Genomic DNA, 17,311 nt, shown 5'->3' on the forward strand with positions numbered 1-17,311 from the left:
TGAGCACTGCTATACTGCAACAGTCAATCTGATTACAGAGATGGCTACTAAGTGACCAGGCCAGTAGCGACAAAGGGATGATTCACATCCCAGGTGGGACAGAGTAGGACGGCGCAAGATTTCACCATGCTACTCAGAACGGCGTGCAATTTAAAACTTATGAATTGTTTATTTCTTGAATTTTCCATTTAATATTTTCAGACCGTGGTTACCTTTAGGTAACTGACACCGCAAAAGCAAAATCATGGATAAGGGATAAGTATTGTATTCCTTCTAAGTGTTCTGGGTCTTCAGGCTGAAACATCTCAACTTCCAGAAATTTGGTTGCCAGATCGAAATTGTCAGAGCCCTTCTAAAGGTTAAGATTTCAATAGAAAAAAATATATATACACATACATATTTTATTATATACAAAGAACAATAAAAAGTTTCATCAGGTAAACAAAAGAATACAAATTATAGTCATAATTAATAGCTTCAAAAAGCCCTTAAACCACCGTGGCCTTCTGCACAAGGCACAGGCCTCAAAATGGGGTCACACAGCCATTAATTAGAGGTCTAGGTAGTTCTCTCAGAAGCACAATCTATACTCTGGAGAAGCTGGCTTTTTATGAACTCTGTAGGGGCTCATGTGTGAGGCCTTAGCCTTATAAAAGTATGAAATGCTTTCACATGTAGGAGGAAACAAATTTAAAATACTGAAAGGAACTTCTAGGGTTATGTTTATTGTTGACAGTGATTTTAGAGATAACCATAGAAAAGTGTTAAAGATATCTAAGTAAAATTCTGGCTATCTCATAATAGGAATGGCTACAATTTTGTAGCTCTACAAATGATTTGTTGACAAATAAAATGAGAGAAAGTGAGTTGAGAAGGCAGAATGGAGAAGTCTAGGGAAGGAGGCAAGCAATACAGACATAATTCAATCACAGCAAAACAGGGAGGAAGATAGATGGCCCTTCCCAAGACCGAGCACTGGTGCTATTGACCTACGTGAGTTCAAGCCCAGAACAGTGCAGCTTCTGCACATTTGCAATTTAGTAATACACAAGAATAAAGTTTTTCATGTTATGAAACGTCTCTTATATCAAAAGCTAGAAATGCATACTTAATGCAAATCCCAAATGAAACCCAACTTAATACACAGTACACTACGGAGATGACAGAAAAATGGGCACACGTATTATATTCTACTAAATTTACAGTACTGCCTTGATATTTTCTATTTGTTTTTAATCTATATACAAGGCTCACGGTTCTGGGGTTACAAGTTTTTTCATTTTTCTTAAAAATAAAATTGCCAGCCCTTAAGTTAACTAAAGATTTATCTGGGCTCGTAGAGGTAATCTGCTTTTTGTAACAGATTGCTCTGCAGTTTCTTCCACTTTAGACCTCTCCACTGGATTAATGCCTCTGTTTTCTTTGTCTTTTCCATGTGATTTTTTATGCTGTGGATTTAAAGGAAGAAATTAAATCAATATAAAGTAACATTTGCTACATATTAGCTATAATATTGTATTTTCAAAATTCTCTGGGTTATAGGAAAGAAATTAAGTGTGGAAAATTCTGAAAAGGGTCAAAACAAATCTGAGCCAACAATTTGTCTGGCAAGTAGAAAAGAATGCCTGTTTCATTTTACCACCAACGGAAGAAGTGAGGTGAAAGAAATATTTTCTCAATGATATTCCAAGGAATAATCACAGATTTTACTATAGGGCAGTGGTTCTCAACAGGGAGCATTTTGTCCCACTCCCCCAGGGGATATTTCATAATGCCTGGAGACATTTTTGGTTGTTAAAATTAGGGGGTGCTACTGGCTTCTAATAGGTAGAAGCCAGGGAAGCTGCCAAACATTATATAATACACAGGACACAGGACAGACCACCACAGCAAAGGATTATCCAGCTCAAAATGTCCGTAGTGCTACTGTGAAGAAATCCTGCTGCAGGGAAACAAAGATTTGCTATCATGCAAAAAAGGCAATTCTATTTTAAGCAGAGACTCATACATGGGCTACCTCAAGACACTTTTAAAAAACTGTATTTTATCTTTTATTTAAACATTTCATATTTCTCACTTGGAAATTATATTTCACTGGAATCCTCATACTTGCCCATAGAGCTTTAAGAGATGGATGACAATTCATTGCAGACCCAGTCATCAATGCTGAGAAAAATTATAAACCTACTTTAGAGTTTTAACCACAGAAAATGTTCCCACATCAGATGGCTATCAGGGAAAAAATAATTACCGGACTTAAGCGGAAGGTCTAAAATCCAATCCCAACTATTTTCTGGTACTGTAGGACATCCTTGCCATAGCTGAACCACTAAGCCTGGCCTTCAAAATGCCTTAAACAGTAATAATGACAGAATTTCCAATGATTAAGCAGTCACTAAGGTTCTCTTTTCTTAGCTTTCTCCCTTTCCTTAACTTTATAAGACAGAAGAAAAAGAAAAGAAATACATATAAAGTTCTCTAATAGTAAGGAATAAAGTAAAAGATAGGAAGAATTTGGGGCATAAAATTGCCTTAAGAGAGGAATTTAACAGAATTTGAGCTAAGTTTTAACAGCTGAAATTAAGGATGGAGAATCTTTAGACCTTAGTGGAAAGAACCGCCAAGTCTGTTCAAGATAGGTACAAGCATACACATATCAGAAGCAGCACTTCAACTAAAAAATGGAGACATTGATGTCCTATGTAAAGAAATCCTTACTTCAAGGTCAGGTCTTCAAAACAGAGGGAAAGATGCTAGGCAGTTTTTAGTTCCATACTCCCAACAGTGTTTAAAAGAGAGTAGAGGAGGTCACAGAATTTAACTGTATAGGATCAAGGCCAGTAAAGAGCTCAGGAAACATGAGGCAAAGCCTCAGGTAGAAGAGATCACCAATATAACCCAAGAGGCCTTTGGTCTCTCAATCCTTTAAACCTCACAGCCTTCGAAGTCTGATTAAGGGCAAAGATAGGCTCCAGGACTTCCATGTGAAAGGTAGAGTGAAGAGAAATACTGCTCTCAGCAGCTCTTCTGAGTATGGAGGAAGAAGAAAAAGGATAAATATTTGAAGATTACCAACTGAGGATGGAAATTAAGTCAAATTTTACCTTTATCCTACAAAAAATCCCTGATCAATTATCATATTTGTGTAAATAATATAAATAAGAAAACTTAATTTAACAAGGCCTTCCAAAAGAATGACTGAAAATGTTTTGCTGTTCCACATACCAAGAGTAATGTCTTTAAACTGAATAGCAAATGACCGACTCATATCAGATGTGGAAGAGTTATCTGACAGGATATAATCAGGTACCTGGAAAAATGGAACCCCACCACTTGATGAACAATATACACTAGCATCTACAGATGGCTCTTGACTTGGAGGTTCTTCAATAGTGTGCTCCAAAACTGTCTTTTCTTCATCTGAGTCCTAAAATAAGAAGATGGATGAGTGATTAAGTCCAAGGGCTTAAAAGTCTTCCCAAAAGTAAAGGCAGTTTTCACCTCTGAAAATAACATAATATCTATTGTTTAAAAGATAAACCTCAATAAAATTAATAGAAAGTCTACAAAATACTGAATACCTACTATGTTTTCATATAGAGAAGTACCTATAATTAAAATGTTGAAAGTGGTAATCTCAGAATAATGGAATTACAGTTTTAAAATTTTCTTTGTTACTTTTTGATTTCCCAACTATTCTATAATCACTATACTCCAGAGTACAGATTGTGGAGCTTGTCTAGGTTCTAATTCCAACTCCCTCCTTGTGACTTGGGACTATATGATTCTTAGGATACTGATCTATAAAACGGGGACAGTATTAGCATCTATCTCAGAGGGCTGAAGAGATTTACCTGAGTAAATATGTATGTGTTAAGTGCTTATAACAGTGTCTTGCTTATAATATGTACAACATATATATATATTAGATATCATTACTATCCATTAGTCTAATAATAAAAAGAAAGGCCAGGTTGAAGGGTCAGACAACTATTATTAATGATACAGGGTAGGACCGAAGGGCGAAGAATAAAATTATTCACATGAAGTCAATGTTATCAGGAGTTTATGGGACAGTTCTAAAATTATAATTTAAAAATTTTACCTGACTGCTGTCTTCTTTGTTGTATTCTGAACAGCTTAGCATCACTAACAGCTCAGGCTGTTTTCTTTTCAACTGATCAAGGAGCTCTTCACGTGGTTCAGTTCTCACCAGTGTTGATGGGTATAAATAATTTTTCCTCTGTGGTGTTGTACCTTTAGTGGTTATGTAAGTGAGAAAAATTAAAGTGTGGGATAGGAATAAGATTTTTTTTAAAAATGCTGGAACTTATACTTCCCATTGAATCTTTGTGTTCCCAAAATATAACCACTGGCACACATGAGAATCAGTCTTGTTACCTGATAGGCATATATTGCTTAAAACTAATATTTCCTAACTTGACAACTAATCTTAAACAGAAATACAGTATATACAAAAGCTGTGTTGTGGGCTCTAAAAGGAGGCAGTGTTCTGAGAAATGCCAACATTATTGGAATAAGAGTATGGTTTTCCCAACATGACCACATTGATAATCATTTCACTGTAAATTTTGTGGCAGCTAAACAGTAACCAGTTAAATTCCTTTATAATGAGCTCATGCTCTCCTAATTTACATGCACGCTTGACTTTCTGTTTAACATTTATAGTCCTAATTTTACTGAAAAGTGGACAATAAATATAGGACTCTTGGGGGAGAAAAAATAAATAATTTTTTAGCACCAACTCCTTTGATGATTGATATATAAAAAAAAGCTTTTTGATATAATTTCCATAACAAAATTTATTCAATGATTTTTTAGTAAATTTCTAGGATGTGCAATCATCACCACAATTCAATGAATAATTAGTTACTTATCCTGGGCTAAATAGCTTGTTATACCTTGTTCCATTAAGGCTTCCCTGAATCATTATTGCCTACACTAATATTTGCAACTTCTGACCTCTCAAAACAGTGATTCATAAATGCCAATCTAAGAGCCCATGACAAAATGAGATGTACATATAAGAAAACACACAATGTGGTAAGCTTAGCATTAAACTAGATTTATTTAATTATATTCCTCTACTATTTTTTGTATGAAAGTGTCCTTTTACAAACAGTGCTAGATAGATAGTTGGTTTTTTGTTTTTGAAATGTCCTCTCTTAACAAAGCCAGTTCCTGATTATAAAGTTTTGCTGAATTGTGATGTCCAAATTTCTAGGAGTATATCATGACATCTAATGCTTCATTAAAGCTATTTTAGGGTTCCAATTTTTCCACATTTGAGATGATTACATAAGACAGTAAATTCCTATCAGGCAATGGCAGGACCTAACCTAGTTTTTCTGAACATCTGGCGCTGTATGAGGTTGAATTCACCTTCAAAAATTTTAACAATTTTATTTCCCTCTTAAAGTACCTGTTGGGATATCCAGTTTCAGATCCTGTTGTAGAAAGCAATTAAGCTTCGTCAAAGCCATTTTTACGGTTTCATTAAGTTCTAGATTTTGTGCCATTAATTTTTCTTCATCAGTATTTATCTGACCAAGGAAAATGTTACACTGGTTCTCATTAGCTGCTTTGTGTCCACTTAATTTTTCAGTAATTTCTGAACTTGAGGCCTTACAACCTTGGTTTACAACCTGTAAATGATGCAAATGAGCTTTCATTATTAAAATCAAAGCTGTCAGTGCTTTATTCAATATATCATTTCCCCTTACCTTAAAATTTTCCATAATAAAAGTTTTAAAAACAAATGCAAAAGTAGAACAGTATAATTAACCCCCTTGTATTTACTACCCAACCCCAATGTTTATCAACACCTGGGATATAGATCAAACAAGATTAGCCATTTATTCCATCTCCCCGAAGGATTATTTTGAAGCAAATTCTGTGTCATTTCATCCATTTACTTTAGCATACATCCCTAAGAGAGAAGAGCTTTTTAAAGACTATACTTACATCAAAAAAAATTAACACTGATTTCTTTATATCAAATGTCTAAATCAGTGTTCAAATTTCACCAGTTGTCAAGTGTTTTTCACAACTGGTTTGTTTGAGCCAGAATTTATCATTTGATTTGGTTGATATGTCTTAAGTGGATAACTATATAATTTGTCATTCTAAACTGGGATACTTTTCAGAGTGAAAAGGGCCATTCTTAATAATAATTATCCCAGTACAACAGTTGTAAATAAGGACTACCTCAGGCAAACTAGGACTTAAGGCCTCTAGTCTTAACAATCTTTTGATATAGGTTTATCCTTCCTCATATTTTTCTCCTTGAAAAAAAATTTCTGTTGTTGAAGAAACCAAGTATTGCTCCACTGAATATCTCAAATTCCTAAGTTGGTCAACTGCATTTCTATGCTGTATTTTTGTATGTTCATCTGCCCTCTGTATTTTCTACAAACTAGTTAGATCCAAAAGTTTGACCTAAATTAAAATTAGGTTTAATTTTTTGTCAAGAATATGTGCCAAAAACACATGCTTGGTTGTCTTACGTTAAAATTAATTAGTGGGTTTGGGTGTGGTTGCCTAAACTTTTTTCTTCATCCATTACCCTGCTAAACCAAAATAGAATTCTTTTGAGAAAGACAAATGGATAGTCAATCATTTCCCTTTAAATACCAGTTTTCAGAATAATGCATTGCTTCCCGAGCAAGATCCAAAGGAGACCTATGAAATTTTTATGAATTCATGAGTTTTAATATATTTGATGTATTTTATTCTATTGTAGCAATTATTCTTTTTGATGCTCAAATTATACCATCTTTAAACAAAGGAGTTTCATCAGGTTGGCTCCTAAGTCTTTTTGATACAACTCCACTAATCTTTAATAGCTTCCTTACTGTCTGGTATGACAAGATTTCTGGGCTCATCTGGTACATTTCCTCCCTCAAATCTGAAATCAGCTATTTCTCTATTAGCCCTGGTTCTTTTTAGTGAAAATAGCTTATAAAGGGTTCGTGCACATGTTAAGTTCAAGCAAACCCACAATCCTATCAAGTATTCTTTAATCAACCAGAACAACAGCCTAAATCTTAAAGCAATAACATATTTGAAGGTACTGATGAAAAGTAAAAAGTATATATAAGTGAGAGGTATTATATATCAAAAGACAGAGTGCCCTTAACTAAAGGAACTAACAAGTCAAAACCCAAGGGTAGGTACTGAACAGATAAGTGTTAAATAAATTTGAGATCTAGGAGACAATATACATGAAACAAGATCATGCATAAGCATATCAACTACTATATTTAAAGGTCTAAGTCATTCATTATATTTTAAAGTGTCATTTGTTTTGAAATCAATTGTTAGACAAGAATATTTAATTTTCTAATTATCACTATTTTCCCCAAAGTAGGTTCCAGTTAGAAATTATTACCTCCAATAAGTTCTGAATTTCCTCTTCCCTTTTATTCAAGCAAGATACCCACTGTTCAGAAAAACAAAGTGTGCTTGTGTTCAGAGCCTCGCATCTCTGTTTGGTTTCTTGAGATATTATTTCAAGGTCGCTATTGAGCTTATCACAGTGTTTTGCAGACTCTTCAACCAATTGTGTACCTTCTTGGTTAAAATGTCTGAGTTCTCGTGACAAGTCATCAGAATCAGCACAAAATTTTGTACTGTAAGAAGTTGTTTTGCTGATTATATCCTTAGATTTCCTATAGGAAAAGAGAATAACATTGTTAAAATGGAAAACTAGACTCAAAGGATACACAACTTATCTGAGATCACGCAGCTCAAAAATGGCACATTTGAACCCAGGCAGTCTGGCTCCAGAACCCATGTTCTCAATTTTCTTCCTCACTGAGAAGGGATGCTTTGGCCAGTGTCTTTTCACAGCAGACTGATATCACATCTGCCTTTAAATGACCTCTGAAAATGTCTTTTCTAATAAAGTCTTTCTCGGCCCTACTCCACAGGATGCTTTACCTTGCACTTTTTGTAATATTAATCATACAGTTATTAAAATGAAATCTGTCTACATATTTTATACCTATTAGGTTATGTTACATAATCTCATACAGCCTCTAGTCTAGTCCCTAAACTGTCCACAATCAGTCATTCTGTTCTTAAGCAGTTTTGCCTGGTCTATGACATACAATAAATCATAAAAATTATAATCTTATAAAACAAAAAGTCAACTATAAAGCTTTCTAATAATGAAAGGAAATGATATTGGTGTGTGATAAACTATATATATAGCATACATGGTACACAGAAACATAACCTTGATATAAAACTAATGTCAGTTAGAATATTTAAAATTCCTTGGTGGCTTTCTTCTCTGAGTAAGGTTTCCAATAAGTGTTCAAAGTCATCGTACAGAACCAAAGAATTTAACTTTGGAAAATGAAAGTTACCCTCTATTACCACTACATGGTACACCATGTGAGTAAACCAAGTGGGGAAACAAATGTGTTGAAAACTAAAGTTCAACTACAGATTAAGTGGAAATGATTGAAAAAAAAATTTAAGCAGTAAGTTTGGAGGCTATCAACACAAATCCAGTCCCTCAAGGAATCACAAACTAATAGGAAGATGAAATTTATTTATAAGTGACTACAAACTATGACAATAAACGCTAAAGGTAGTGGGTCTCCAACTTCAGTACACCTCTCCTAGATTACTGGGCCCTACTCCTGACTAATTATTTTGCAGGGTTCCTGGACCACACTTTGAGAAACAGTGGTATAGACACTGGAAGACAGGAAAAATGACTTGCCTAGGCCTTAAAGAAAGTATATCATCATTCCCTTCTCATTTCAATCGTCCTCTATTATTCCCATCAAAGCTACAGAAGCCAGAAATCCTTAAGTCTAGACACTAGAAATAAAAAATTTGGAAACACTTTCTAGATTCAGATTCTAGAAATAAGAGTTCAGAATGGAACATGAAATAATGAACAGAACCAACAACAGGACTGAAAAAAAGATGAAAGAAACTGAGTAGTAAGATAGGTGATAGCCAGAATTCTAGAGTAGAACTGTTCAATAGAAATATAAAGTGAGTCACATTGGCAATCTAAAAACTTTTAGAAAGCAACAAACAAGCAAAATAAACTCATAGACACAGACAACAATATGGTAAGTATCAGAGGGGAAGGAGAGTGGGGGGAGGCTGAAGAGGAGAAAGGGGGTCAAATATATAGTGACGGAAGGAGACCTGACTTTGGGTGGTGAGCACACAATGTAATATACAAATGTATTATAGAATTGTAAAATTGAAACTTACATAATCTTATTAACCGATGTCACCCCATTAATAAAATTAAAAGAAAAGAAAAATTAAAAAAATAAAAGTTTCTAGTAGCCATATTAAAAAAGAAAATAGAGCAATCAAGAATAACAATGTATTGGGTGTATGTAGCAGATGTAAAAGGAAAATATATAAAAACAGTGCATAAGAGATGGGAAGGAGAAATTGGGAATATACTGTTCGAAGGCCCTTTCATTACACGTGAAACAGCAAATTATTTGAAGGTGGGTTAAAATTATTTAAAATGATTATTAATCCTAGAAAAACCACTTAAAATTAATTTTAAAAGTATAACTGATAAGTCAATGGAAGAGATCAATGAAAACATAAAAATGCTCAACTTAAATTAGTAACAGAAAAATGGAAACAAGGCACAAATGATGCAACAAACAGAAAATAGCCAAATGGTAGATTTTAATCCAACTATATTAATATTTTAAATACAAATGGTCTAAACACACCAGTTAAAAGTCGCACAGTGTTAAATGTGATGAAAAAGCAACTCAATTATATGTTGTTTATAAGAAATCCACTTTAAATATAAGAACTTAGGCCAAAAATCCACTTTAAATATAAGAACTTAGGCCATTACATTTACATAATGTAAATAACAATCAAAGGAAAGCTGAAGTGCTTACATTAATTTCACACAAAGTGGACTTAGAGCAAGGAAGATTATTGGGTATAAAAAAGAACATTACATAATGATAAAGGAGTCAGTTCTCCAAAATATAGCAACCCTTAATGTGTATGCATCAAACAATGAAATATTATATATAAGGCAAAAACTGATAGAAATAATAAGAGAAATAGAGAAATCTACAATTTTAGATGGAGATTTCGACATCCCTCTCCCAGTAAGTTAGACCTAACTGACATGCTTAGAACACCTCACCCATCAAGCAGAACACATTTTTCTCACATGGGTAGCCTACGAATAATACTGCAAGAGCTCTAAAAATTAGTCATTGGAACCACAACCCACAAAAGTGGTCCAGAACCTGCATGCTAAACCTAAACAGAGGGAATGCCTGCTAAAAAACAATACTTAAGTAGAATTCTGAATCTCCTAACATAACCAAAATGTTCAAGATACAGTCAAAACCACTCTGGAAGAAACAACTTTAATGAAAAAGATAATGGGTGCCAATGTTGAAAGAATTCAAATGGTAGAATTATCTGGCAAAAATGTTAAAGCAGCTATCATAAAAATGTTTCAATGAACAATTAAAACACTTCTAGAAAAAAAACTTTAGCAAATAGAAGAATTATAAAACTGAAAAATAACAAATAAAACACCTCATTGAACGGATTCATCAATAGGTTAGAGATGACAGAAAGAATCAGTGAACGTGAAGACAGATCATAAAATACTCTCTCTGAACAACAACAAAAAGAGACTATATATCTATATCCTCAGAAACCTATGACCATAATAAAAGATCTAGCATTTGTGTCATCAAAGTCCTAGAAGCAGAGGAGAAAGGGTACAGGTTCAAATAATGTTCAAAATAACAGATGAAAATTTGGTGAAAGGTAAGTTTGGTAAAGCCATTAAGTCTATAGATTTAAGAAGCTGAGCAAACCTATAATCAAACATCTAAAAACTAAAGACGAAGAAAGAGAATCTTAAAAGCAGCTACAGAGAAATTGCTCATTGGGGAACAATTATTCAAATGACAGAGGATTTCTCATGGAGGCCAAAAGGAAATGGAACAATGTATTCCAGGTGCTGAAAGAAAAGAAATCTCAACCCTGAATTCTATATCCAATGTAAGTATCTTTTAGGAATAAGTTGGAAAATCCAGACTTTCTCAGACAAAGGAAAACAGAATTCGTGGCCAGCAGACCTACCCTTAAAGACTAAAGGAAGTTTACCAACAGAAGGAAGCTTGTAACTTCAGGTAGAAACAATTTAAAGGGAAAAAATAGGGGTAAATATAATAGAAAATCCTTCTCTTCATGAGTTTAGAATATCCACAGGTAAAAAACTGAACCCTGACGAACCTCACACCTTATACAAAAAACTCAAAATGAGTCATGGATTTAAGTCTTACATAAAATTATAAAACCTCTAAAAGAAAAAATAAGTCTAACTAGAATATATGGTAAGTGAGACTGGCAAGCAATGAGGCTATGAAGCAACATTAAACTCTAATGCAAGAATCGGCAAACTTTTTCTCAGAAGTCTAAAGAACTAATATTTTAGACTTAAAGGCTATATAGTCTTTAAGTCTATATAGTGATGTACTTTTGCAGTGAAAAGATAGCCAAAGATAGCCAAAGGCAACATGTAACAAATACGAATGTCTGTGTCCAATAAAATTATTTGCAAAAACAGGCATCTAGCCCACCAGCCATAGTTTGCCGAACCCTGTTCTAATTAGTAAGTATATATTTCATTACCAGTATGGGTCAGAAATTTGTGAAATTACTTAATGTGTATTTTAAAATTGAGCAAATAAGTATATTATGGACGAGATCCAGGTTTCTCACTGTCTGAAAAAGGAGCATAAATATGGAATAGAAAGATATTTATATGCATGTACACACTTCTAGCTGTGTCCACCTGGGAAGACTAGAAGAAAGGACACCCTAGTAGCAATGAGCACACCTAGTGCTCTGATCTTGGTTTCTATTAGTATGATTTCAGAGCTGAGGCTGAGAGAGTGTAAGATGAGCCTGGAACATCTTCCTACACCAGAAAGTAAGAAAATGCTCAAAAATGATAGGTCATATCAAAAGGACACAGGAGCTAACTTGAAGAGGCCTACACTAGTCAAAACTGGGATAACTGGCATCGAAATAACCCAGAGGACAAAAGAATCCATGAGTACATGCTAACATAAACAAATGAGTAAGAATAAATGGGAAGGGAAACGAAAACCTCTTCTCTCAGTAGAATGCCAACTAACAAATGTAGAAGAAATGATGGAATTAGAAAAAAGATCATTTGACAACCACTACCATTGTAATTGTTTCAGACATGTACATCAATAAATGCTAAGATGAATGGGATACGTATATAGTTTCAAAGTATCTCCCCATAAATTCTTTATTAATTGCAAAGAAAAAGAGTAACTTTACAGTGCAGAAATCTGGAGGATAACACTGTAACCAAGTTATCAAAGTTAAAAAATCACCAATTATGAGACAAATATCATGTACCTCTTGATACCCGAGATTCACTGAGAACACATCACTTTTGTGGTACTCTTGACAACTGCAACTAATCATGAAGGCCGACCACAACTGAGAGACACTGTTCTAAATATTCTATACTCTTGAAAAAAAGGAAAGGTCATGAAAGACAAATACTGCTCCAGATGAAACGAGACTGAAGGCATGACAAATGCAATGTGTGATCATGGATTAAATCTTGGACCAGGAGAAAATCTTTTTCTTTTCCTATAAGGAACATTAATGAGACAATTGGCAAAATTTGAATTAGGTATGTATATTAGATAACAGAAGTTATCAATAGTAATCTTCTGATTTAAAATAACTGTACTATGGTTATATAAGAGAATATCCTTGCTTTAAGTACACACTGAAGTATTTAGGGGAAAGTGGGCATTACAGCTATAACTTATTCATAGCTAATGCAGAAAAAAATAAATATATAATATTGGAGGGGGAAAGTGAGAAAGAATGAGAATGATAAAGCAAACATAATAAAATGTTAAACGAGAAACTGGGTTGATTGTTTTTATGCTATTTGAAGCTTTTTATTCTGAAAAAATTTCAGGCAGAGAAAAGTTAAATAGAATTTAAAAACAGCTTACTGCTCTGTATTTTCTTGGACACTATTAAGTGGTTTCTGGATGTTTTCACACTTTTCCTCCAAAGCACAGAATCTCTCTCCCCAAAGATTGATTAACTGGCAAAGTTCCTGTAAGAAAGGTGTGAAGAGAGGAAGAGACTGAAATTATGACATTTGAAGATTTCTTTCTATATTGACACGAATTATTGTCCCATAAGTGAAAATTATACAAATTGCTAATAAAAGATCTTTAGCTCCACCTCTCCCCCATAGAGGGAAGCAGCAGAGGTGATATTAAAAAAATAATATCATGGGATTTTTTAAAAAAGTAAATAATTAGTGAGTTTGTTATTTTAACAAATTACTTTCAGCATACCTGTAAACTAACCAAACATACCAAAATGTCTCATTGTGTTTGAGGACCACTTTGACAGATATACACAACAAATTTCTTAAATGATAACACTACCAGAAAGGAAAAGTAATGCTAATAATCTCATGGGTCAAGCAGCCCCAAATCATTATCAATTACTGGAGCAGAAACATTTTATAGAATTTAGTTGGATCATATTAATAAAATGTAAATAGAGTTTAATCTTTGCTTATACTTGTCATCTTTATAAACAAGCTCTTACAGGCATACACATACTAGAGACTTACACTGCAAAATGAAGACGCTACACTAAAGACCAAGGAAGAGCTGAAAATGCACCCAGCATTCTTATACTGTTCAGTCCATTACTTGGGCAACTTCTTTGAATAAAATATCAGCTCACAATACATATCTAACACTTCTAGTATCAATAAAGTCTGTATTTTTACTAGTCTCAGAGTAGAGGGAAATGCAGGTATAATTAGATCTATCTGCGTGTAAACAGGTATTCAGAGTTTGACATAATTGTTTTGTTAGTGCTAACTCCAAGTTCTAGAAAATCTAAGAAATAGTTCACTTAGTAAACTTGCTTCCTTAAAACCAGAAAATCAAACCATACATTCTAAAATACTTTCAGATCATAGGTGTTTTGTTTTTAAGCTATTGATTACCAATTTTAAACATTTCAAAACAGCTAATTTATAAAAAGCTCATCTACCTTACAATATATACCTAAAAATTTCTAGACAGGTTTAAAATAAATACCCTATGCAGAAGTTTGAGAAATTGCTATTTCCAATTGCAAGAATATATTCTAGAAATAAATACAGGAGAGCCCCTCAAAAATGGTTGCCTTTCAGGCAGTATAATCACCACCACCACTATAAGATGTTCTAAATACTGTTAGATGTTTGTGAAGCCTCAGTTTCCTCATTAGAAAACTGGGCTAGTAATAAAACCTGTATCTATAATGGTGGGAGGAATAAACACATGAGTTGCTCAATAAATGACAAGTTTCATGCCTATCAGGAAAATAAATAACCTTATTTTAAAGTTGCTTTAATTCTTACCTAAAAATCTTGGAAGAGTTCCTCTTCTCATTTTTGATGACATGGATACAAGTTCCCTTTCCCTCACTTTCCTCTCCAAAAGAATCATTTACTACCCACTAAATTATGTCAATAGTTTTACTGACCAGAGAGTTCTGTCACATAGTAACAGCCTCATTTAATAAAACTTTAGACATTCATTACTAAGGCCTTAAGAATACTAGTTCTTTTTCATAGTTCTGATATAGATTATGACTTTCCTGGTTTGAAGTTTTGGTTTTGGTTTAAAGGCTCATATACTGAGGAAGATAAGTCACGAATGACATTTATAATCAATCAATAACAATTAAGAATTATATTCATTTATAATTTAAATGTCTGCCATCGATGAGACAGAAATGGAGGAAAGCAGGGCATAGTTTATAAGAGTAACTATCCATGTTATCCTAGAAAAAAACAATTTATCAAGTTAAAATGTAGATACATGTTCATTTACAATGCTATAACCACTTTCTTCTAATTGTACTCCCAAAAGAATATTTCTCCAGTGTCACTGTACATCTTGCTGTGAAGAAAGTACTGTCTTGTTTGTCTTACTGTGCTTCAGCATAGGTTTCTACATGTAGCAAATCCTCTAATTTTAACTGATCAAGAAAAGTATTCTCAATCATTTTACATTGATTACTGTTGTAAGCAACAGGGACATGGTATTTTCAGGGTTTTAAATTAGTTATATAGCATTCAGATTATATAACAGGGATGGTCAAGATCATAAAACTTTCTTTTTACACTTCCCAAACCACCTAAATAAGATACCTGTGAATGGATTTTCTTTATTTTCTTCAGTTCCTCAGTTAAGTTTTCACACAGCTTCTGTGATTCGGCCAAGGAAGAAACCGTATTTTCCTGTAGTTCATGTAGATTGTTACACAGTGTACCGAGAAAGCCATCCATTTCCTCTTTCTGATCTTCTATCTTTAAACAAAAAAAAAATTATTTTTTTAATTAAAAAAAATTGTTTGTTTTTATTTTTTGAATACATGCAACATATAAAAGGTAGAAACAGTATGATGCAAAGTCCCTTTTTCTCGCCCCTAGGACCCCAGTTACACTCCCACCTATTGCGCTATTTTTAAACACTTCCAGAGACATTGTATGCATATTTAGGCAGATATACATGCATGAGTATATACATTTATATGTGTATATTCCTCACCCACCCTATGATAGCATGCTATATGTTACTCTGTAAACTTAAAACATTCATCTTGATCATTCCCTCTCATTTTTCTTAGCCATGATTCTGCTGACTACATTAGTGGCTGAGAGCATCCTCTCTCTCCCTCCTCCAGATTCCTTCTCATACCCCATGAGTTTTGCATGTAGATAAATCTCCAGGTATGGCCGCAGATAGCTTTTTTCTTAAATAACGATTTGATTTCGAGATAACAAAACATTTGTTACCTTATTAGCCACTGTCAATGAAGTCTTGAAAATATGCTTTAGTCGACTATTGATTTTCACTATAGACACCACAGTGGGGGATAAAATTGTTTCCAGAGAACTTAGAAGGTCGGTCTTAAGTATATTCTGGTTTTAAAAATAAACAAACATCTTTAAAAATAATATTTTCGCTTTCATAAACTTGGCTGGTTAAATATCCTAAATACTCTGTTAACTAAATACATGTATATCAAAATTCTAAGTATCTAATCTTTATTCTTTAGAGCCTATTTGTTATTAGAGTTTATAGTCTACATGTCACTTAATCCTTCCTATAGTAATTAAATGGTCACTTAGTGTACAATAGATTCCTAAATGTTTAATGCAACAAAAGTCAGAAGAGGAAAAAATGAGTCATTTGGTAAGATTTCAGTATTGCCAACAAAGGAAAAATTTGAAAACCTACCACTACATCTTAACAAAATAAAAACAGGTTTAAGTTACTAGTCAAAAAGGCTGAGATCAAATAGCTTTCAAAAGTAGGCTCTAGGCTGGAGATATTTAACTTTGAAGACCTCATGACTTATATCCTACTATATCAGAAGACCTTGTGAAGACTCTTGTCAAGGTATATGGGAAGCTGGAAATGTACTGAAGGCTGAGAATTTTTATAAAAAGGAAAAAAAATTCTGACCCAAGCTCCTTTCACTAGGGCAAGTGTGAAGAACGATAACAGAAATTAATAGTAAATATTTAAAAGAAAAGGCTACTGGTATTCATTCGCAAAGGAGCTATTACACTAATTTTAATTCATTCTGTGGGAGCAGCAGTCATCTCTGACTCAAGCAATGCTTCTAACTTGGTAAATAACTTGGCAGGAAGACATCAATAAATACAGATTATCATTTAGTGAATGAATCAATTTCCAAAAAGTTAGTAATCAGAGTATCTTTTAACTGGATGATTGAAGAAATCTATCAAATAGAGTCATACAAGCACCGAATCTAGGGAGAGTATTAGCTAACATTTATAGTATCTACTTGGAAAATGTTCATCAAATATTATTAAACTCAAAATGGGAGGCAGAGAGGCTGAACAAAGAAGAAAACAAAGTAAGTGACCTGGTCAAAAGCTTCCTAGACAAATTATACAATTATAAAATAAAGAATATACGCAAATCAGGTATGGAAGAGGTAATAAATATAATGAGTGACTTCTGTAGAACTATGAAAAAGAGCCTTACAGTTAAGACCAAGAAAGACTTGATCACACAGATCTAACCCCGCAAACGATTAAATGTGCTTCTAGAATTCTATATTATTTTTTCTTGCACATTTTTCTATGTTACTGTAGTTTTAAAATTAACCACTTAATAATGTCCCTCTCTGGATGGGG

General features: G+C 33.6%; 1 protein-coding gene across 1 annotated transcript in view; it reads right to left on the reverse strand.

Annotated features, from left to right (window-relative positions):
* Nucleotides 1–144: 144 nt before the first annotated feature.
* Nucleotides 145–17,311, reverse strand: part of KIF11 (kinesin family member 11) — a 40,122-nt gene continuing 22,955 nt past the window's right edge. The window contains exons 15-22 of the mRNA XM_006925947.3: nucleotides 15,938–16,063; nucleotides 15,290–15,448; nucleotides 13,074–13,180; nucleotides 7,412–7,691; nucleotides 5,444–5,666; nucleotides 4,106–4,257; nucleotides 3,311–3,427; nucleotides 145–1,448 (exon numbers count right to left, since the gene is read on the reverse strand). Coding sequence (XP_006926009.1) covers nucleotides 1,317–1,448; nucleotides 3,311–3,427; nucleotides 4,106–4,257; nucleotides 5,444–5,666; nucleotides 7,412–7,691; nucleotides 13,074–13,180; nucleotides 15,290–15,448; nucleotides 15,938–16,063 — 1,296 coding nt within the window. The 3' untranslated portion in view covers nucleotides 145–1,316. The remainder of the gene's footprint in view (nucleotides 1,449–3,310; nucleotides 3,428–4,105; nucleotides 4,258–5,443; nucleotides 5,667–7,411; nucleotides 7,692–13,073; nucleotides 13,181–15,289; nucleotides 15,449–15,937; nucleotides 16,064–17,311) is intronic.

Source organism: Pteropus alecto, unplaced genomic scaffold (assembly GCF_000325575.1).
Source record: "Pteropus alecto unplaced genomic scaffold, ASM32557v1 scaffold88, whole genome shotgun sequence".
Classification (NCBI taxonomy): domain Eukaryota; kingdom Metazoa; phylum Chordata; class Mammalia; order Chiroptera; family Pteropodidae; genus Pteropus; species Pteropus alecto.